The 23,078-nt window shown below is 42.6% G+C and overlaps 1 protein-coding gene and 2 long non-coding RNA genes across 3 annotated transcripts in view; 2 read left to right on the top strand and 1 right to left on the bottom strand.

Moving 5' to 3' along the window:
• The window catches only part of ELL2 (elongation factor for RNA polymerase II 2), a 39,073-nt gene extending 35,725 nt beyond the window's left edge, over window positions 1-3,348 (bottom strand). Inside the window, exon 1 of the mRNA XM_081880461.1 lies at window positions 3,039-3,348. Within this exon, the coding sequence (XP_081736587.1) occupies window positions 3,039-3,170 (132 nt within the window). The 5' untranslated portion in view covers window positions 3,171-3,348. The remainder of the gene's footprint in view (window positions 1-3,038) is intronic.
• A 260-nt stretch (window positions 3,349-3,608) lies between these two features.
• On the top strand, window positions 3,609-18,904 carry LOC309352235. The gene is made up of 3 exons (XR_014161177.1): window positions 3,609-3,828; window positions 7,086-7,173; window positions 17,462-18,904. It is a non-coding gene; the product is annotated as an uncharacterized lncRNA (long non-coding RNA).
• On the top strand, window positions 3,842-6,233 carry LOC309352278. Its single transcript, XR_014161226.1, has 2 exons — window positions 3,842-4,261; window positions 6,041-6,233. It is a non-coding gene; the product is annotated as an uncharacterized lncRNA (long non-coding RNA).
• Window positions 18,905-23,078: the final 4,174 nt, after the last annotated feature.

The raw sequence follows: 23,078 nt of genomic DNA, 5'->3' as shown, positions 1-23,078 counted from the left end.
TTCACATTCTAAATCACTAAAAAAGTTGCAGCTAAGCTCCTGTTTTTAAGTTAATCACATTTGATTTTACAACGCTAGGGCAATTATCTTTCTCGATGATGCATTTACCTACAAAATGCAGACTAGCTGAACTCAGCACAAAATTTTAAATAGTCATGTGTTGTAACATGCAAGAGTGTCACTACGTTCAGGTTAAATTGGGTATTACGTACATGAGACCCTATTCATAAGAGACTCCAGAAGAATGCTTAAAATTAAACTCAAATCTACAGTTTTATATATATTTTACATTTTATAGGAAATTAAGTTGATGTGAAAATTATGTATTTTACAATTACAACTTCAGAAACAGTTTATTTTGTGCCACAAAGTAATATGTCTTACATTATGGAAACCTAAAGCATTATGGAATTTTAAAAGCTAGCAATTTCAGCCTCAACAAAGCCTTTGGTTTCTTTATACTCTACAAAATAGGCAAAAATTATTCAATATGACTACTTTTTATGTTCGAAATATTGACCGAAGTTAGTTTCAAGACAGGAGAAGAATGATATTTAAAACTGAACATAAAATTGGTATACTATGCAACTCAATTTTTTATATTAAAAAACTGCTATAACTCAATCTCACTTTAATTAGGTTAAGTCTGAACAACAAAAAATCCTCTGAAGATATTTACTCTAAAACTTTCTTTATAAGCAGTTTGGTTCAAAAGTTAATGAGTTTATTTTTAAAAAAACACCGAGTATGAAAAATAATTATACCTCCGACCACACGCTGCTTACTCCAAAGTTCTAACTTTTCTTATGTACTGCATAATTATTAAAAGATGGGGGAGGGGAACACAAGCAACTCTCTACATTTAAAGAAGAAATCAATAGTGTTTAAAACTATCACATTCCAGAATATGAGCCTTAGAGCAGCCTTGATATAGCAATAACAGTTTGCAGTTCTTCAAGAAACATATGCAGTGGAAAGCTGCAATTTGAAGTTGATTTCGAAGGATCATTTGGCAGAAGTAATGATTTCCACTCAGGTTTAACAAGGGAAACAGCTGATGTACTGCATAATTGTGCAGTACAAAACCCAGAGTGGCTATAATACACTGTTCAATGGCTAAGGGGCAGAGAGAATGATGGCCCAGACACGCTAGAATAGAAGGGGCAAACTCGGTGAAGGAAGCTTACTCGCTTACTCTATTTTAGATTCACCTACTTATTATGAAAAACAACCATTAGTCATAAGAAAAGGCACAATTTGGAGGTCAATTCTGGGAAAACCATGTCTGAGTCATCTTTTTACATGAAGAACTACATAAGGAAAGCAGCACTGAGACTCTGAGAAGAGAGACTGCTGTCTGTCAAGAACCTGTTATTTAAATTCTGTCTGGTTTTAATATGTTCCTGGCTTATCTTTTAAGAATTGCTCCTAGAACTGTTTCAAAGGAAATCTTTTGGAAGAAAGCCTGCTGGCACTACAAAAGACATAGAATTATTTTTTTAAAAGAAAAGAAAAAAGAAGAGTCGATCAGCACCTTTTCTTGGGATTCATTGTACTCAAAGTAACAATCCTCCAAGATTTCTCAGAACAGTAAGGGAGAGGGGAGAGAGTAACAAATGGGCCTTAGGGGAAAAAAATGAGACAAGCAACATTTAATTTGAAATTCCATGTTAAAACACCAGCTAATTAGAGCTTAATCCTCCTTGCTGGGACATATAGCCACTTTTAATGTGCCCTGAACAAACACAAGCGGAGGCTCAAGTTTCCAATGGAAAGCTACAGTAAGGGAAAACTAAAGAAGACTATCAATTCTCCTGTCCCCTACTTTTGCAAGAGAAGCCTGACAGAGAGAGATCTATCATATGTTCTTTTTAACTGACCCATTCCCCTAAGTCTAAAATGCCCTTCCCCTATGCTGTTTTATTTTTTTGGGGGGGGGGGTTAGGGTGTTAATCCCCCAACCAAAGACAACATTGCATGAATCCAACCTATCGACAGAATATAAATGAAAAGGGGAATACAATCCAGATATAAACCGATTTAAAATATTTCTATATTATCTCCGATGTGCTGAACAATTTATACAGCTGCTGTTACCACTGGAATGTGCTGTGGAACTTGTCCCCATCAGGATTTCTCACAAGGCAGCTGTTACGGATGGGGGTGGGAGAGGGACAAGGTATTGGTGGTGGGGGGGACACAGGAAGACAGTGAGAAACAGTTTTCCTGACAGCATGATAAAGATGTACAATAAAACTGTCATAGTTGCCATTGTCCCTTAAAAAAACAACCAGGGCCACTTCACATTTTCGGGGTGGGCAGGCTGAGAAGCTGGGCCTAGGGAAAAGCTCAGCCCATCCCTCTCTCCCTGCCCCGGGGAGGGAGAGCGAGCGAGCGAGCGAGATCAGCAGGCAGAAGAACTAAGCCCATAAATAAATGACAGCTCAGCAGAATCGGCCTCATCTGGGAACGGCTGGCTCCGGTCACGGCCAGCTCCAGAGGCACTAGCTGGCACAGACACCGAGAAAAATGACTTTCTTGTGTAAATGCCATTTTCAAAGGATCGCCCTCTGCCACGGCCAACCTCCTCCTCCTCCTCCTCCTCCTCCCTTCTGCGTGAGGTACTTACAGGGCAGCTGGGGGCATTTGTTGCCCCGCAAAACTTTTTTTTCCCGTCCCTTAGGCGGAAGGAAAAGAAAAAAGAGAGGGGGATCAAAAGTTGGTGAGAAGGAAGAATGTGGAATTAGTATTCTTATTCCCACCCCCCCATGCCTATAAATAGGCACGAACCATATGGAGAGACGGTCCCATGGAAGGGGGGTGGGGGGAGAAGAGGAGACTTTTCTAAGGGATCCTCAGCCGGACCCAGAGCTCAGTGTGGGGCGAGATTTCACGCCCTGGGATGAGTGGGGTGCGCGGAATTCCTCGAAGAAGCAGCCCCTCCACGCCCCTGGTGCCGGCTGCGTCTCCCCCTTCCCTTCCCGGGCGTCCCAGCCCCGGCGAGCGAGGACAACCGGCGACCCCGGGGCGCCGCTCACCTTGCTCCCCTGGTAGCTCTCCAGCGCTCGGAAGGCGGTCTCGGTCAGCTTGACATGTAGCACCGTGATGTTGTCCTGGGTGACTCTGCCGCAGGACACGCCATACCTGCCCCCTTCCTGCAGCGCCGCCATCTTACCAAGCCGCCGCCGCCGCCACCTCCCGCCCCACAGCCACCACTGCCACCGCTGGGGCCGCCAAGCCGCCACCGGAGCCTGCTACTGTTGCTGCTGCTGGGTCAACAGCTACAGCCATCCTGCCGCTGACGTACCAGCCAAGCCCGCCAGCGCGCAGACGCCGCCAGCGCCGCGCCGCCGCCGCCGCCGCCGCGGCACCCCGCCCACTCAGCGCAACGGCCGCCCTTCCCCTCTCCTCCTCCTCCCTCTCCGCACACCTTAGCCACGCCCCCTTTCTTCCCCCCACGCGACAGGCCCGCTGCCAGGCCGCGACACGCACGCCACGCCCCCCTCCCCGCGCGAAGACGCCTCGCGCCGCCGGCCTCGCTGATTGGCCGAAGCTTCCCCTGCCGGGATCCGCGCGAAAGAGGCTTACCCGAGGTCAGCCGGAGAGGAGGGGGGCGGGGCTGCACGCTGACGTCAGCGCAGGCGGTGTTCAAGCGCGTTTATATCATTATTGACGCTTAGGGTTGAGTCACCTGTAGGACCATTATGTACCTTGGGCTGTCAGCGGCCGTGCTCTGTGCCGCCTGTTTACCCACATCAGTGTTTGCTCTCCTCCAGGATGCTATTTCTCCCCACATCTGGATCCACGAGGCTGCATATCTCTCTCTGTGTGTGGCTTGTGCTCTTATATTGCAGGGTTAGGGAGCCTGGGGTTCTCCAGATGTTGAGGCTTTCAACCTCCCTTGTCCCAGACCATTGGCCATGCGTGCTGGCTGGGGTTGATAGGATTTGGAGCCCAACGACCTGCCTCACAGGGTTGTTGTTAGGATAAAGTGTGTGTGGGGGGTACCACATTGAGCTCCTTTCAGGAAAGATGGGATAAAAATCAAATAAGCTTCTGGAGGCGAGCCTTCTCCAAGCTGGTGACCTCCAGCTGTTTTGAACTACTAAATCTAAGCTATGCTGGTTGGGATTGATGGGCGCTGGAGTTTGAAACAACTGGAGAGCACTGGGTGAGGGAAGGCTGGTTTGGAGGATCACAGGATTCCCATCCTCACTGCTTAGCCAAGTGACTCGCTAGGTGGCACAGAATTTAGTTATAGGTGGGTGAAATCAGGAGTTTCCTTATGCCTGATTTGTTCTTTGTAGAAAGTCTAAATATCAGTGAAGGAAATGTGTGGTGGGGGTAGCTAGAATGAATGTACTACCTTTGCCCATTACCAGTCAATCTCGACAAGATGCTGGGCAAATGTCTGAAGCATAGAGTCTCTTATACTTGGTTGTATATATTTAAAGTACATTAAATGACTTCATGGCCTTCATGACAACCATGGGGCTATCTCAGATGGGCATTGGTGCAACACATCGGGCAGGGCATACCCTTGATGCTTGATGCCATCCCTCCAAATGTAGCTCTCAAAGTAATCTGGGATAATAAATATATTATTGAGTGATTTATATAGTTCATTTTTTAATTGTGCAAAACACTTCATAATTCTTATTTTACGTATCATTTACTGTTTCCATGCTGTTCCATATACTGTACAGATAAAAATCTCCACTGTATCCGTAAGCAGGCATTGAAAGAGGCTTAGAGTTAATCATTTAGTGACATTTTAACTATTCAGTTTAGCTCCCTTCATGCGCTCATCTCAGGGAGTTTGGAAGACATCCCTCCCTTCCATGAGTTCAAGGGATATGAGAGAGGTGCCCATGCTTGGCTTGTTCCTTGCTTTCCTAGCATTGCACTTGGTGTATTGGGGATGTGGCAATCACACCTAAAGCCCTTTCTCTCCTATCAGACCTGTGACTGAGGGCTTAATCCCCCTTGTGTGAAAGGGGCAGTGTGGCTGGCTGTGAAAGTGTGCAGTTCCCTGGCTGCTCTCCTTGACATCCATGCATTGAGTGCAAACCTCTACAGGTTCAGGAGCACAGTTTCACCACTCATGGTTTATGCTTGTAGCTTTCCTCTTCTCAAGGGGACAGTCATGGTTCTCTCCTCCCCCATTTTTTAATCCTCTCAACAATTCTGTGAGGTAGGTTATAGACTGAGAGATGATTGGCCCAAGGTCACCCAGCAAACTTTATGGCCGAGTGGGGATTAAAACCCTGGTCTCTCAGGTCCTCCTCTGAAGCTGAAGCCATACACTACTGTGATTCTATTCAGATCCAGGATAAAGGCAGAAAGGGTGTTATGAATGTAATCCCAATGGGGGTTACAAATTTAATCCCAAATGTTTATTATGTCATGCAATCTTCTTACATTTGCCATATAAGGGCATAGATGATAGCTAAGTAAAAAAGCGGGTGGAACGTATTTTTGGAGACATCAGTGTGCTTATCCCCAAACTGGAAATATCTCGAGAAATCAGGACTGTGTGTAATATTAGAATCCTAGAATTGTAGAGTTGGAAGGGACCCTGAGAATCATCTAGTCCAACACTTGGCAATTCAGGAATATGCAGTTGTCCTATGTGGGGATTGAACCTGCAACATTGGCATCATCAGCACCATGTTTTGTTGTCCTTGTTTTGAAATTCTGCATGTTTTTGTTTGTTTGTTTGACAACTAACGTGCTAGCTAATATTTACGTTCTGGTGTTAAAGGAAGACGGCAGATTACTACTAGCAATAGCTGGGCTTGGGGAATCAGCTACTGTTTTAATACAAATTCAGTACATTCCAGCATTTGATACACATACTGAGAAAGGGAGGATGTGTGATTTGGTGACAGGTTGCAACAGATGGTTGCATAATCCTGTTTGTCTCCATTCTTCCAGGGTCAGGTACTATTTCTCCTTGCCAGGGTTTTTGTTTTCTTTTTAATATGAAGTCTTAAAACAGTTGGATGAACTATTTTGCACTACCGTAATTTCTTCCCAGGATAAAAGGCTGCCTCTCTCTGTGTGACGATAATGGCATATGGCACAGACAATGGTTAAAACAAAGGAAGAATCACAGAGAATTGTTCCTGCTGAAGTTGGTAGTCTTCAGAGCTGCATGTACTCAGTTTCCAAAAGTCTGCGCCAGGTTATTCACATTCCACTACAGGAAAAATAAACACATTTGAATGGTTTCTATGATGCTAGTGTTTTAATGTAAGATTATTCTGCTTGTGAGGGAATAGTCCAGGAGCACTGGAGGACACTGGAGCCTTGTTCTCTGGCTTCCAAAGGCTAAACTACAGGTAACGCTGCTGTTTGCTATTGACATCCAATCAGGATTGGGACATCTGTGAAACACAGAGAAGGCGGCTGCTGCTGTTTTTAAACTCTCTCCTCCTGTCTGAGACACCCCTGAAACTGCTATTTAACAAAGAATGCTGCGACACGATTGCTGACAGGAGAGGTATTGTCACCATATAACACCTGTGCTCAGAGATCAAGAAGAATCCTGAGAACTAGTTTGTTAAGGGCAGTGCTTTTTTCTGGGAGTACACAGGGGTACACATACCCCTAAACATTTTGTGAATCTAACGGGAGAAGAAACTTTAAAAAAAATATTTTCTTCTCTACCATGGTGAATTGTCAGTTCTGTTGCCACCCCAATGGTGGCCTCATTTCCTGTCACGGTGTTTCCTGAGTCTTAGACAGAAGTGAGCGTTTAATGTGTGAAGTAGGAGTTGGAATCTAGCACGGTGATTGGTCAGTTTCGTTGTTACCACCTCAAATGGTGGCTTCCTTTCCCTTCCCTGTGTAATGCATGTTCTTTGTACTTTTGTCCATTTACTGTATTTATTTCCCCCGATTTGAACTATAAAATGGTGATTTTCTTGAGTCAAAATGAGAGTACATTTTTTTAAAATAGGAAAAAAAGGCACTGGTTAAGGGTGCTTGGAATGCTGATTCTGTGAGGGCTAAACTACAGTTCCCAGGATTCTTTGAGTGGTGCTGGGAATGTGTTTTAATTGTATGGTCTTTGTCCGCAGCCTCTGAGATAACTGAAAGAAAAATGGATCCAGTTCACAGCCTGACCAGCATGCCGATTTTCCAGGAAGGAAGTTCCGCTGTGTTCAAGTAAATGTGCATAAGGCTGCAGCCTTAGGTGTACACAGCGATACTAGCACCACCACCACAACACTTCCTAGAATTGAAATAGGATGAAAGCAGCCTTGCATCCAATTATGCTCACTTACGTCCCATTCAGATTGATAGAACAACTTCAGTCAGTGGGACTGAATCATGCATAGTTGCATGCTGGATTACAGCCATTGTGATTTATTCCTTCTGACAACTTCTCCTTAATTCTCCTAAGTACTGAAGTGAGCACCGTTTTTTAAAACTTGCACTGACTTTGAAAGAGTAAAAGCTTAATGAACAGGCAGAAGTGTCCATTGCGCTTGCATCCCTGTTTATATCATGTGTGTTTCTTGCTAGACCGCTTGATTTTATTTATTTATTTATTTATTTATTACTGAAAATAGGCTGCAGTTGCTGTGGTCCATTTGTCCCATGGCTGCAAATCAGGATGACTTTGTTCAGAACAGGACAAAAGGCTTAGAATCCTGCTTTGGAAACATGTTTTGTCTGTAGAAAGGGATTTCCTAAAGTACTTTAGCATCTGATTTGGAGAGTTCCCATCTGGAGGGGAGCATTGTTAAAGTCACACTGGTGCCAGAAAGTGCAATGATAAGGGCTACAAAAGAGATCAATTGAACCTTCAAAAGTCAGACAATGAATACAAAGAACTTTTACAATGGAGACCATTTGATAGGAGTCTTCTCTCACCAAGGTCACTGGCAAAGTGTCCATACACACAGGTTTTAGGCTTAGATTTGAGAGGTTAATCGTATTTTAAACATGTGAAACACCTGCTACACAAAATACAATGCAGTGTTGCTGTTGTTTTGTTTATTTTCGTTGTGCAACGTTCTTGTGGAGGGTTCACACCAAAGGTGAAAAGGGTTTCCATGGAGCAGCCCTCACAAGCTATTCCAGGGAATAAAATGATAAATGCATGTTAGACTACTGCTGGAACTCATTTGTATCTCACTCTGTTGACCCTCTAGATTGTAAGGTAGACTGCCACCACCCTGGGGAAGCTTATGCCCTAAGGTTGGGGAAAAGCTTGGTCTGTTTCCTGTACAGTGGTACCTCGGGTTACATACGCTTCAAGTTACATACGCTTCAGGTTACAGACCCAGAAATATTACCTTGGGTTAAGAACTTTGCTACAGGATGAGAACAGAAATCGTGCTCCGGCAGCGCGGCAGCAGCGGGAGGCCCCATTAGCTAAAGTGGTGCTTCAGGTTAAGAACAGTTTCAGGTTAAGACCGGACCTCCGGAACGAATTAAGTACTTAACCCGAGGTACCACTGTACTACATACTGGTCTTCATGGAAATATGAATAATAATAATGATAATAATTTATTATTTATACCCCGCCCATCTGGCTGAGTTTCCCCAGCCACAGCGGCTCCCAATCAAGTGTTAAAAACAGTAAGGTGGGCCAACCTGGACAGTCGGGTGTAACAATTCACCTATCAATCACCTGCCATCATTAGGATGTCTAATGGTTGGGCAGACAATCCAGCTGTCTCTCTCCCTGTTCACATATGATGTAAAGTGTAGGGCAGTTGGGTGTGGTTTGGGAAAATTGCCTCCCGGGCCAAATTTGGATCAGTGGTTCCTGTCCTTCGGTACACCAAAAACCAACAGACGTTTAAGCTAGATCTTCACTTTGTCTTCCTTTGCTAGATCTTTATAACTGACCTTATGATACAAAATGTCACTTTTTGAGGTGCAACCTAGAACAAACTTTAGCTTGTAGTTGGTGAGGACAAAACTTAACCACAAGCCCAGGTTTGGATGATGTGCTCAGCCATAGCTTAGCTGGGGTGGACTTGTGTCTTTCAGATTGTAGCGGCACCCTGTTCAAGGCCAAAATTCGGCGCCCCGTCCTGCTTCTGGCCTTCTATTCTGTTCAGTTCACTATGCCATAGTTGCAGTTCTCTGCATTGCCTCTTAGACTCAGTGCCCAGTGTGGGGAAGCCAGTCATGCTGCTCTTAAATCTGCCTCTGAGCTTGACTTAGCTGTCAGGGCTTGAGGAAGGCATAGGTCAGCAATCAAAAACAATAAATCACCCAGGGCCAGTAAAGTTAAATCTTTATCCATGGAAACAAACCACAGATCAGGCCCTGTAGTCTCAGCAACTCTTTCTTGGAAGTCTTGCCCCAATGACATAGTTGCGAGGACTGAAGGGCCCCGCCTTCCTGCTGTGATAGGAATTTTGAGGTCTTAGATATATGGTAATGTTCATAAGCGTACCAACCAAGCACATACATAGATCAGCACAGGAAGACTGACCTGGAACCATTTTGACTCCTAAACTGAGCAAATGTTTTTTCTGCAAGGTCAGAGTGGGAAACCTCCCCATTGTCTCTTTCCTCACAAATCCTGTCTTAAGGGCACATTTAAGATATGAATAGGGTGTGAGCCTGTGACCTGGCCCAGGAACTAAGTATTTATCACTACAAAAGAACGGCCAGGCTCCCCAGGCAATCCAATCAAGTAACCTGCCAGACAGGAGATAAACAAAGACAGGGGAAAAACAACATTCAAATTTCTGTTTAGACCGCCTTTTCTGTGATGTAGGTATGATGTATCTGAGGGGTGGTCTTGTAGCACCCTGCTTGTGGTTAACGCTTAGCTGGAATGAAATATTCAACGCAGCAATAGAGAAATTAAAATAATAATTTATTTGTCGGACAAATAAATATGAGGCACAGTGGTATATGGTTACCAAGCTCTGGCCTGCCCTCCTGCCATTCTGGCCAGCACTTATATTTCCTTAATCCAGCCCCCTTGTTCCTCCTGTGGCTGCCTCTGTCCAATCAGCCTGGTTGAAATTCCTATTGGCTGTTTGCTAGAACCAATCACAAAAGATACACCCATTTCCTTTTGCCCCTTTTTGGGACACAAAAAGCTATATATTCTTCTATCTATAAATGACAAATAAGTAGTAATATATCTTACACTTGTCTCAACAAGGAACCTTAATTACCAGCTCACCTCTTGCCCTCCTTGCCCTATTGCCTTCCAAAACAGATAGTTAATCTTAAATTTTTATCTTAAACTTTTATCTTAAACAGATGTCAAGGATCTTGAGTTCACATCAACATTGAAAGATCTCCTTCATTTGGAGGTTTCTAAACAAAGGCCTGACAACCATATGTGTGCTCTAATGATGGCAGGGGGGCTGGGCTGGTGGCTGACTTAATTTCAGGATAGTTACAACTCTTACAACTATATGAAATAAGAATCTAGCATTTCTTAAATCCTTTGCATAATTACATTTAAGCCAATATATTTAATACATAACATAAATAACCTTTTAAAAGGAAAAGAAATCTTAAAAGGATCTCAGTTTAAGAAAGAAACAACTTTAGAAAAGACTTCCAAAAATCCTTCCTTTCTGCCAGCTAGATGCTTTCCCCCCCCCCCATTGCTCTTGACCTTTTAACCTTAGGAAAATATGGCTCAAGTTTAATGGGAGGCACATGGTTTCATTTTACTATTTATCAACTCTTAATTTATGTTTTCTCAGCCTTTTTTATATTCTGTAACATGCAAGGTCAGTGTCCTCGGACTCAGCCTGTAATTCCCTTTTTACGACTTTGAGAATTGTTTTCTGCTATAAATCAGGGGGCCCCCTTGTCCAGGAGAATAAACATCTTGCCATGGTTCTTTAGGCAGCTGGTCTTCTGCCTGGCATGAAACATTTGAAAATCTTTAAGCTCTTTTTAAGATACAGGCCCTGATCGAAATATAAGCTTTGATAAAAATGCAGGCTTATGATTAGATGCCTCAGTCTTAGGTTACACCCCTTCTGTGATGTATGTATGATGTTTCTGGGGGTGGTCTTGATCTAAAGGTAAAGGTAAAGGTACCCCTGCCCATACGGGCCAGTCGTGTCCGACTCTAGGGTTGCGTGCTCATCTCGCTCTAGAGGCCGTGAGCCGGTGCCGTCCGAAGACACTTCCAGGTCACGTGGCCAGCGTGACGAAGCTGCAGCTGGCGAGCCAGCACCAGCGCAGCACACAGAAACGCCGTTTACCTTCCCGCTATAAAGTGGTACCTATTTATCTACTTGCACTTAAGAGTGCTTTCGAACTGCTAGGTGGGCAGGAGCTGGGACCGAACGACGGGAGCTCACCCCGCCGCAGGGATTCGAAGCGCCGACCATACAATCAGCAAGTCCTAGGCACTGAGGTTTTACCCACAGCGCCCCCCGCATCCCTGGTCTTGATCTACAGGGTGGCAATTTCAAAAGTCTTTATAAGGCCTTGTGCACCATTTTTCGGAGTTCCTCCTCTCCTGCGGGTAAGGGGAGCACCCTATTGCAACAGATCAATAAAGATCAAGCTTACTAGCTGCTTTGCTTCTCAATATTCTGTGGTTGGCCTCTGTTATCTTCTCCTACCAATAGGGAACCTATGTAAGGACTCTATATGGGCTCTTGGATACCCCATAAGGGAAAAGGGCAATTTTTGTTTACAACACTACCTCTCTCTAAGGCTCCTCCTCTCCAGGGTTTTCCCCACACAGTCTCAAACTGTGTCTGCAGAGGTGTCTGCACACCTCTGACCTCTGTTCTGCTCTCCTCATTATTCTGTGCCTTCTTGGGGAGCTTGTCACTGCAGGAGGCGGAGAATCCCTGGATTCTTCAAGAGCCTCTTGACCCCCTCCTCTCCAGCCTCTGCTTCTGCCACAGAGTCTGAACTGCATTCAGCCACAGACTCTTCCTGCTTACTAAACCCTGTTGCCCCTCCATCTTCCAACACCTCTCCCCACCCCCATCTTCTCCTTCTGACCACTCAGAATCCCTCCACCAATCCCCTGGCTCTGAGTCTTCTTCCCCAGGGGGTTCCTCTGCTGGTGCCTCCCACCACTCTTCTGTATCCAGCCAGTTCATGACATTAGCTCATCATGGTGTGGTGGCAAAAAGGGCTTGGGAGCAGCAAAGCAGCTGCAAGCTCCTTTCTAAGGGCCCACAGGTATGTTGTCAAGCCAAGTCTTGGTTTAGCATGCCATGAGCACCAGGCTAGGGTTGTAGCCTTTTTTTAAAAAAAGCCCTCTGGATCAAAAATGTGAATTTGGTTTTTTTTGTACAATGTGTCCCCACCAGAAAATCATTAAACAAATTAGAGGGGAAGGAATTTGTTTAAAACTATAATTGCTTAAGTCTGGTGGACTGCATGTAGGTAATTTAGCATGTAGCAACAGGTTCAGTTTACTATTCCATTTAAAAATATATAATTGTGCCCAGTGTTTAGATATTGTTCCTTAAATAGGAGCTCTACCGTTCTGGTTTTGTATTTGAAAGTCTCTGTTGTTGTGGAAGCAATAGAATTTTTGTTTCTTTTGCTGGAAGAAGTTGTAGCCACCACTTAAGCCTTCATTAGTTCTGTCAAAACACTATAACTGCTGTGTTTTCTAGGAAGACGAAGTTTTGCCATTATTTATAGAACCAAAGCTTGTAAATGGGGCATTTCTTATCTTTCATAAACACTATGAACACAGTAGCCAGCAAAATGGAGTACTTGAAAATAAAATGTAGACCTTTTATGTGAATATTTTATTACTCCGGAGTGAAGTTTAGGCTGCAATCTTGTACACACTTACTTGGGAGTGAGCCATACTAAAATATCTATAGGATTGTGGTGTTAGGCCACAGTCTTTAAATGCACTTTCTAAGACCACTGAATGCAGTGGGACTAACTTCTAAATCCCACCTTTCCATGCCTCACAAATTGGCCTTTTAACCATCAATCCCTCTTCACAGGGAACGCTGAGAATTATAGCTCTGTGAAGGGAATAGGAGTTGCCAAACAAATCTCACCACACTTAACAAACTACAGTTCCCAGGATTCTTTGGGGGAAGCCATGACAGTGGTACAATACCTGTTTATAATGTAAGTTGCAAGTGTGGCATTAATTTTTTTAATGTTGCTTATAGTTTAGCTGTGTGCACTGCAAACTATTGTGCTGATAAAACACAAACCATCTAACACCCGGAATCTAGCATTTCACTATCCCATAGGCAATCTATATATATACTGTACATTGTGTATACATCTAAATGTGCAAATGTAGACTTTATGCACTTTTATGTCATGCCTCTGCACCCAAGTTCTGCTCTCATCTGGGCTATATGCCTACATAAAGTGATTCCAAGGTGATTTTGTAATTAATTAACTATTTGTAGGGTTGCTATATTTCAAAAAGGAAAAACCAGGACACCGCAAAAGTTGTTGAGCTTTATTTTACAAAAACGCCCCAAAACCCACAATTTTTCAATTGATTCGCCTAAGATCCTGGACGAAGCACTTCCTTTCAGAAATTCCCCCCGGCATAGCTGTCAACGTTTCCCTTTTTAAAGGGAAATTCCCTTATTCTGAATAAGATTCTTTGCAAGAAAAGGGAAAAGTTGACAGCTATGCCCCCCGGACATCAATTCCACCTTTGAAATCTTGGAAGTGTCCGGGAAAATTCGGATGTATGGCAGCCCTACTATTTGCACAATGTTTGTGTACTCAAAATGTTTGAAGTATGTTATCCAAAAGTCCCCCTTTTGGCTTGAGGAATACCACTTTTCAAGATTTAATGCTGGATCTAATCGCTGTATATGCCAAGTTTACAAATATGGAGATTTGTGATATTTTAATGTCATTTCTTTCTTGACTTATGTGGCAATATGTATTTCAAAATAAGGCTTTCTAAAATTTTCAGCTGTTGGAACCCTTAGCTAAGGCTTACTCATTAGCCAGCTATGTCTCACTTAATGTAAAACAAATATATCAAAGTTCATCTAGCAAATGTTAAGAGTTTTGCACAGCCCAAGTGTACAGAAGTTTGAGAAACAATTTTGAAATTAGGTTAAGAGGCTCCAAACATATTAAAACTCTGGATGCATCCAAGGCAGCGCTTTCACTTTTTCTTCTTATGAATATAAACAAACATGCTTTCACCACTTAACAATGTTGGCTCAGGGTTTTTATTTTGTTTTGTTTTGTTTTTAAAACAACAACACTGAGTTTGTGCAATTGCATTTGCATCCTCAGGAGATGTGTGCCAGATGAGTCTGATGCACTGCACATTGTTGAAAAAATGGAGGATGGGGAGACTTCAGATGGGCCGGGTGAAATTTCCGCATGGGACAATAGTGCAAACTCATAATAGGAATGGGTCTGATGATTAAAGAAGAGGGATGAGACGATGGCTAGGAAGACAGACAACAAAACACAGAAAGGTTTGTACTTCTTCAGGCTGCAAGTGGAGCACTTAGTAACATCATATAAATCATTGCAGACTGCACCACTGGCACACAAATATCAGTGGGATATCGTTCAAAAAGCCTGCTATCTATGTGCAACAGCTGACTTGTCAGCTGAGGAATCTAGAGTCAGACTATTGTCTTTCAGGAGGCTAGAGAAGGTTATGTGAATGAAATATTGTATATTAGAGCTGATTCACTGACAGATATGCTGAATATTAAGTCTCTTAATGGTGCACTATATGGGGAAAGCCTCCATGCACCTGTAACGGCCATTAGTTTCAATACTACAGAAGCCTCCCTCTAGCTATCTCTTGCTCTGTGCTCCCAGGAAGGACAGAGTTTAGCATTTGCTCACTTTGGCATTAGCTTTGCGTTGTCTTTTTATTGAGGACCCCAACAGTGCCAAAGCTGGTTCTCTTTGTTAGTCTCTCCTTGAAGCTACAGACACTTGTACTCACTCTTGAAACTTGGTAACCACTACAAGTGTATGGAGTGTTCTATATATTAGGCTCCCCTAATGCCTATTAAGTGTGTGTGTGTGTGGGCTTAATATCTGAAAAAATCCCAGCCTTCCCCAACCTGATGCCTTCCAGACATTTTGGACTTCAACTCCCTTCAGCCCCAGTCAGCATTGCTAATGACCAGGATGATGGGATTTGTAGTACAAAACTTCTAGAGGGCAACAGGTTGGGATAGGCTGCCCTTCCACCATTATCCTATGTGCTTCTTCATGAAAGTAAGTCCCACTGAGTTGAAGCTCCATGGAATGACTCCCAGGCTTAAGCAATTGCAACCTTGCACTACAATTTAACCACTTGCTACAATATTGAATGTTGCTATATAATGGTGGTTTTTCCCTACACTATGCTTGCAGACTTTCACCTACATCAATATTGCACATTTTCATCATGTAGGACAGTGGTTCCCAGATAGCTAAGTACTGCAGACCCCCTGCTTTTCAAAAGCCAAGCCGTGGACCCCCTACTTTAAAAAAAATTGATATCTCCCTGGTAGGTTTTTTAAAATGTGAATGGTGTCACAAACCCCCTGGGTGGGTTATGCAGAGGCCCTGGGATCCATGGATCACTAATTTGAAACTGATGATGTAGGGTATTTATGCAATGAATTGCATAGCCTGCCTTGGACAATGTAAAATCCCTAAGGTATCTCACCTGATTCTTGCAAAGTAATTGACTGCAAGCAAATCCAATAGCTAAGTAACCCTTGTTCAGAATTTTAGCAACTGAGGAGTGACTCTAATTAACTTTGTGGTGTTAACTTGGAGGGATTGTCAGAAGTGCTCCGACCAGAAAGTTTACTTAAGATAAGAACCTTGCCCATGCAAGGACACCAGATATTAAAGCAAAACCTGCATGCTGCAGATGTGTGTCTCTGCTTCCACAGCTAAATCTGATCTTTTAGCTTTCCTTTCAGTGTAACTTTGCTTTTTCTTATAGATCTTATAGGTTTAGGGAATTAGATGTTTTGCTGTTATTAGCAACCAGTATTTAATTCATAATGGATATCTCAGAATCTTGGAATATGTTTAGCCAACCAATTGCTGAAGATAAGATTTGTGTGAAGTTTTCAATACAATTTTCGGTCTGCCTCTTTACAGTAAGCAAAAACTGCTTACACTGCAAGTGTTCACCTTATACATGTCTGCTCTGGTAAACCCAGTTAAGATCAATAGGACTTAATCTCTAGCAAGGATGCAGACTGAAGCAGACTAGCCTAGCCTCTTTGAGGCCATATTCACACTATATACTTTAAACAAAGAATACTGGGAGCTGCAGTTTCGGAAGGGTGCTGAGAGTTGGTCTGAGGCCCCTACAGTGTTTCCCATGCAGAAGTACAATCCCAAGAGTCCCCTGTTAAGAGGGATTGATTGTTAAAACCACTTAGCTTTAGCTCACATTCCTAAACCTTCTAGGTTGAAATCAGAGAGTTTAACCACTGGTCCCATAATTTTTATCCATGTCATTCTTTACAGATGATATAACAAATCCACCTGGTATAGGGTGGTGTATATATTCTTCTTCTTCTTCTTCTTCTAATAATAATAATAATAATAATAATAATGGCAACTTTGACAATAAACCAATTTCCAATGCTTCTTTTGTTTTATATTTGTATGTGTGTGTAAAATCCTAGTATATTTGCCAGGATTTGTAATTATTTAATAACTGTACATATTAAATGAATTAAATGTGCATACATTCAGTTTGCCTTTTTGCTAGTTTCAAGGGTAAATTGTAAAAATAAAATAAAATATCTAGGTTGCAGAAAGATCTGCTCTGTTAAAGGGGCTTTAACAGTGCAATCTGTATCAGGTAAAGCATATAGGAGTGTACTTAGTCTGAATGCCCCTTCAAAGGAATGTAACAGGGAGGATTTACTTAAGAGGTGTGTCTTGCTTGCTTAATAAATTGGCTTGTTATTATATAAATATGGGCTGTGAGATAGTTAACAGCGTTATCATATAAGAGGCAATAACAGGACTTCAAAGTTAACTTTCATGAATGGGAGGAACATGCACATTCTACAGCTGCTGTTTTTATCTGAACTAGAACTAGATCAGAAGACAACATTGTTTCAGTTTACGTTGTAATCAGGACCAGATTAAGGGATTACAAGGACACATGGCTATAAAATTTGGGGAGGGGTGTTCTTTCTTGCTTAAACTGTGTCTTTTAAACGGGTAATCACGCGAGAATGATCTGAGAAGTGTCACTCCTTTTTGTTGTCCATCACCCATCCATTCATCACAGAATGTTAGCCTTTTGGTAGTCTCTAATATATAGTTACATATATAGTTATTTCATTTATGAATCGCTTCCCATAAAATATCCAGAAGCAATTTCACAATTAAAAACATCTGCAATAAAAATAATCACAGTTTTGTATATGAAAAACAATTACAACATTTAGAAACACTTTCATACATAAAAATAGTTTCAAATCATGTTAAGTAATATTGTTATATATAGAGTCTTGAAATGTAGTTTTTTGTATTTTCTTCTAGGGGACAGAAATACGAAACATCTACAACAATGCAAAAATCTATGCAACTAGCAGCCAAGAACGTCACAAGTGGGAAACTTTTTATGACATAGGGAATTCTGAAGAAACATCTGTTCTGCTCTTCCTGAAAGAGTTCTAGGAATATTTCTTGCCTAATAGACTTACTTAGTGGCATGACCTCTTTGGCAGTACTCAGAACTGGCCATCTAATATTGAGAAATACACAAGACTAATCAAGACTCAAGTCTAAGTGCACATCTCAAACAGGAGAATCACAGGATTCTCTGCAGTTTAAGTTAATAAATTTGCAAGTCCTTGCACAGTTCTGACAATTTCGCATTTACCCATTGCTGTAACCAAGTTCCACCCACATGTGTGCTTCAAGCATACAAATTTATTCCTAATATATATTTTGGTTATGAAATACGGAAAGAACAGACAGTGAGTTCTGGGTTAGATGTCATTTCTTCATGATGTTCTGCAACACTTATCAGCAACAAGCACTTCATAAAGACACCACACTTATTCATCCTGGCCCTGCACTGGTCATAAACTTGAGAAACATCTGTGCAAGGAAAGGGTGGGAAGGGATTCCCCCCCCCCCCCAGGTCCGTTTTAGGCAGGATGTGAGAGACTTTGAGCAGGGACTTCCCAGGAGCACCTCTACCATTTAGAATACTTTCTCCCCAAGAAGGCCCACCAGGCCACTTCCTTAGGGATGCAGGAGATGACATGCAGGGTGTCCCTTGGGTTTTTGTTTGTTTTAAAGTTAGTAGCAGCTATAAGACCATGATGCTAGAGAAGGATTATTTTGAAGACTTTCTGTTTTGCACCATTTTCCCAATTAAAAATGTCCCTCCCTCTTGCATTGTTAATTTTCCTTCTATTGAAACCAATGGGAGGGTGTTTTTTGTTTAAAGAAAGAATTAAATAAGTTTTTATAAAATAGGAACGAGGAGGAAAGCTGCTTCCTCTACCTTCTAATCTGGTGGCACAATTTCACCAGAGCCATAGGAGCCAACTCCTAGAGGCTGAGGGGTCTGTGGACCCCCCAATAAAATATTTGAGGGGGTCCAGCCCCCCAAGTTGATGGGCATTACCATCATGTGATTGATTATGCAGGGTGGGGCTTACCTGCCCCCCCAATATTTTATTCAAGCTGACACCCCTGGGCTAAGGAAACAATGGTTTCTCTCTTATAGCATTGCTCTACTAGTGTTTTGGATCTCTTGAGGAGATATTGAGGAAATATTTTATCCATTTCTTTTTTAAAAACTTGTCTCTGTGTTTCTAGTATACTGATTTTATAATGTTTCTCATTTTTATTGCTAATGTGTTTAGCCTTGGGAACTTCTTTAGATATTCAGTTTATATATTTTAAAATAAAAATGAGTGTGAGTATATCATTGGCCCCATTCTTTAGTCCTGATTGTCTCCCTGGCTATCTGGTTTACTCTGGAATATATAGCTTGCATTTTAATGCTATTGTTATTGAATTATACACTAAGCACAGGTTGAAATGATTAAACAAACATTCATTATTCACACTCTTAATTGTTTCTTGCTATTATATCATTGGATTTAATTAAAAAAACTGTATTTACATAAGTGCTTGGCAGCCACACTGCTACATGAGGAAGCGCCTCCTGACGTCGGTGGAGACATTTGGATTAATGTGTTAAAGGCTGCTTATGTATTTATTTTGATCCCTCAACCCCTGCTCTACTGTAGTTGACTGGACGAATCTTCTTGAACAAGAGATGCAAGTTGGCACATGCATGTTCAGAATTAAACAGATGGTGCTGATTTTCACCCACATTAAATAGCTGATAGCTCCTGACAGGAAAAGTAGCCTGTTAAAAACTTGTATATGAGAAATGAAATAAGTTGTCTGGCATACAAAATGTAAACCAAAACACTCAACACACTAGACTTAGCTCCAGGACCAGCTCCAGAGGGTGACAAATGCTGGAGAGGACTTGTCACAATAATATCAGAAGTCCCACTACCCTAACAGTGCTGCCATTTCCACTTTGCACAGAACATTCTAGAAGATCAGATACAACTTAAGAGAATTCTCAGGGTTCATGTCCTATCTCTACCAGGTTTAGGGGTTTCTTGCTAGTGAACCCCTCAAAATCCTGAAGCTACTTAGACCAGGGTCCCCACACAGAAGGAAGATAGCTCTTCTCAGCATCTCCAGCTCAAGAAGAATAAAAGAAAAATGCATTATTCCCTCATTCTTCCTGTGTTGGTGGACAGTAGTTATAGACTGCTGCGTAAACTAGGCCATCTGATGTCCACACATTATCTATATGACATAAGGGTACATGCGTCAGAAAGGCAATGTGGCCACTTTGTACCACTGACTTTTATGCATAAAAAAATAAGAGGAAAACCCCCATAGCAACTGTTTTTCATTTTAAATAGGTGGCAAAGTCTACAGCTCTGTGCTCAGGAATCCCAAAGCGGTATTAAACAGCAATGAGCCAAGTGACCTCTTTTCAAGATCTATGGTTTAATAATTTGCTTTTAGCTTTCTTCATTGTCTGAAAAGAACAACAACAGGAAACGTTCCAGGTAATAAGCTACCTGTTAAAAGTCTGAGAGCTATTATTCTGACACAGCCGATTGCTTTCTCCTCACATCTGTGTTTTTCAGTTTCAAAGTCACACGGTGACAATGGCAAAGTATTCAACGGCTGTTTTGTCAATTGCTAAATCTTCCTCCAATTTATTGATACTTCTGGAGTTTTATTTACAATGTTTTGTAGTTACTGTGTATTTATAAGGAAACATTCGCTGTGTTTTTAAAAAACGCCTACCCTCATGGCTCAGTAAAATGGGATATCATTTCAGTAAGAGTTTACTGACTTTGCTGGTTACTGTGAATTGGCCGTTCACTTCCTGGATTAAAAAAAATGTTAATGTTTCTTAATGGATGTTTGCTAAAAGGGGCAATTTACCTGCAGAGGTGAGGCCTGAGACAAAGGCATAGCAGATTGTATTCAAGCGTAGCAGTTTAGGGCAGAAACAGAGAAGAAAGCCTGATAGCTGGCTGAATATAAAGCACTTTGAATCTAATATGCAGTTCTGGGTAAGTGCCAAGACTTCCAGAATTTTACACTGCTCAGAGAGTGGGGTGGCGTGTTACAGTATGTTTGTTATGAAGTCACACTTGATGTGTCTCCAGTGCTCCCTCACCTGAAGGAAACAAAACTAGGTGATGCTGTCCCTAGAAGTTCTTTCACCAACCATGGAAGCTGGCAGCATGTAAAAGTATTAATTGGCAGCATGGGTGTGCCTATTACCTCAAGGACACACCTCAGCATAACTCTGTATTGAACAGAAGTTGCAATACATGCTTAGGCCCTGTAATTATTCCCTTCCTATTGTTCGACTTCAGCTTTCTGTCATGAGAGAAGTAAAGCATTCGTTGTGTCTGCGCAAACATAATCTTTGTGATATAATCAATTTGTAGCAGAGCGTCTTTGGAAATCTATATTGCTCAAGATGCCACTTTATCACTTTAGCAACCTGTAGCCCAAGTTTAATGTTTTGATAGACTCTTCCCAGGGAGGCTCACCTGCAGGACTGTCTTAAGCATATCCAGTGCCGTGGTGCAAAGCTCCCTCCAACGCCCAACCCCCCATTTCCCCCCAGTTGTTCACCTTTTTTTAGGGAGGATGGCGCTGCCGGCGGGGCTGGAGGAGGTGGGCAGTGACTGGAGGGTGGCTCCTCCGGCGGGGAAGAGGCAGAGGCTGGCCACGGTGCCTCCCTGCTCAGCTGGCCGCTTTGTGCCACGGTGGCCACGGCAGACAGAGGCTCCAGGCGAGGATGGCGAGGTGATATCGGGAGGCACTGCATCTAGCCTCTTCCTCTTCCCTGGCGCCCTCCAGAACTTGGCACCTTGGCACCCCACGCCACTAGCCCCTATGGGTATGACGCCCCCCGCTCACCTGGTGCCTTCATTCTGTATCTTTAGGCATCGGGAGAAAATGTTTCTCTTCAACCATGAGTTTGGCTCATTAACATTTTGTGGCTTTTAAAATGTGTTTGTGGGAGAGAGTTTATTGGTTTGTTTTTGTTTTATTATGTATTTTGTACTCTCATTTTGTATTTTTCTGTTGTGAACCACCCTGGGATCTTCAGGTGAAGGGCACTATAATAATAATAATAATAATAATAATAATAATAATAATAATAATAGTAGTAGTAGTAGTAAATGCAAGTCAGGTTTTGTGTTTTGTTTTTATAGTACTTTGGTTGTTTACACAGTTTCTTGCTTGTTATAAGGTGGAGTAATCTGGGGTAGAGACAAATGGGATAGAATCCAAAATAAGTCCTTACATGCACTGCCCGGGCTCCTGAGTTGTCCTTTTATTTTGCTCATCTCTTAATTCAAGAGTGACAGATCCAGTCCTGAATGAGGAAAATAAAACTTTCAGTACCTTGTTTTTCTCCTTGGCAGTGCTCTCTGTGTCACTGCTTGCTGTTCCACCATATTAGCATTTTAATAATAACCACCTTTGAAGTTCTGTTGTTCCAAGCAGGTTTTTGGAGAAGGCTTATTTACACACCTCTAGTTGACAAGCATCATTGTGTGTGGGGTGGGGGTGGGGGTGGGGGTGGTGGAACCCTTTTTATTAGAACAGCAAAGAGCAACTCTGGCGATAGGGATAGGACCAGTCATGTCCAATGTTGTTTCAAGTTGGTTTTAAGGTAAAACCCTTTTGCCACGACTGCGTGATTATGGTCAGCCTTGTGTTCCTTAACATGACTCACTGTGGTTTTCTGCTGATGCAATTTTCAAGGGAAGTTAGTCCCTAAGGGGAAAAAATAGTTTTAATTTTTTTTGTTCTCCAGACAGCTTTATTCCCTTTATGTTTGCCTATTTATGTTGTAATTGACGCCTCACCTGAGGGAATTTGTTCCTCCCCACTTTTACACAATGTCTTTAAATTCTGAATAAAACAACTACTTTGCACAATGCTTCAGTGGTTGCTGCCCTCAGCCCCCTGTGGACTGTTTCTCTGTTCTAAGGTACATTTTGAGGGAAGAACAAGGGAGTAGACAATAATGAGACTTATGCCCTCCCACCCCACATTGTCTCGCTGCTGGTCTTCCCAACCCCCCTAGCATCCTTTCTTATTTTATCTAAATGTTATGTCATGTTGCAGAACATCTAGGCATGATTGTTAGGCTCCAGTTTAACATCCGTCACAGAAGTGAAAACAAAAACGGATTCTTATTTATTTATTTATAAGTGAAGCACATAGGTAAAGGTAAAGGGACCCCTGACCATTAGGTCCAGTTGTGGCCGACTCTGGGGTTGCGGCGCTCATCTCGCTTTATTGGCCGAGGGAGCCAGCATACAGCTTCGGGGTCATGTGGCCAGCATGACTAAGCCGCTTCTGGCGAACTAGAGCAGTGCACGGAAACGGCGTTTACCTTCCCGCCGGAGTGGTACCTATTTATCTACTTGCACTTCGTGCTTTTGAACTGCTAGGTTGGCAGGAGCAGAGACCGAGCAACGGGAGCTCACCCTGTTGCGGGGATTCAAACTGCTGACCTTCTGATCGGCAAGTCCTAGGCTCTGTGGTTTAACCCACAGCGCCA

The sequence above is a fragment of the Podarcis erhardii genome (genome assembly GCF_964252035.2).
Source record: "Podarcis erhardii genome assembly, chromosome: 11".
NCBI classification, from domain to species: Eukaryota; Metazoa; Chordata; class Lepidosauria; order Squamata; family Lacertidae; genus Podarcis; species Podarcis erhardii.
The sequence above is the reverse complement of the archived record's forward strand: the minus strand, read 5'-3'. Positions and strand labels throughout refer to the sequence as shown.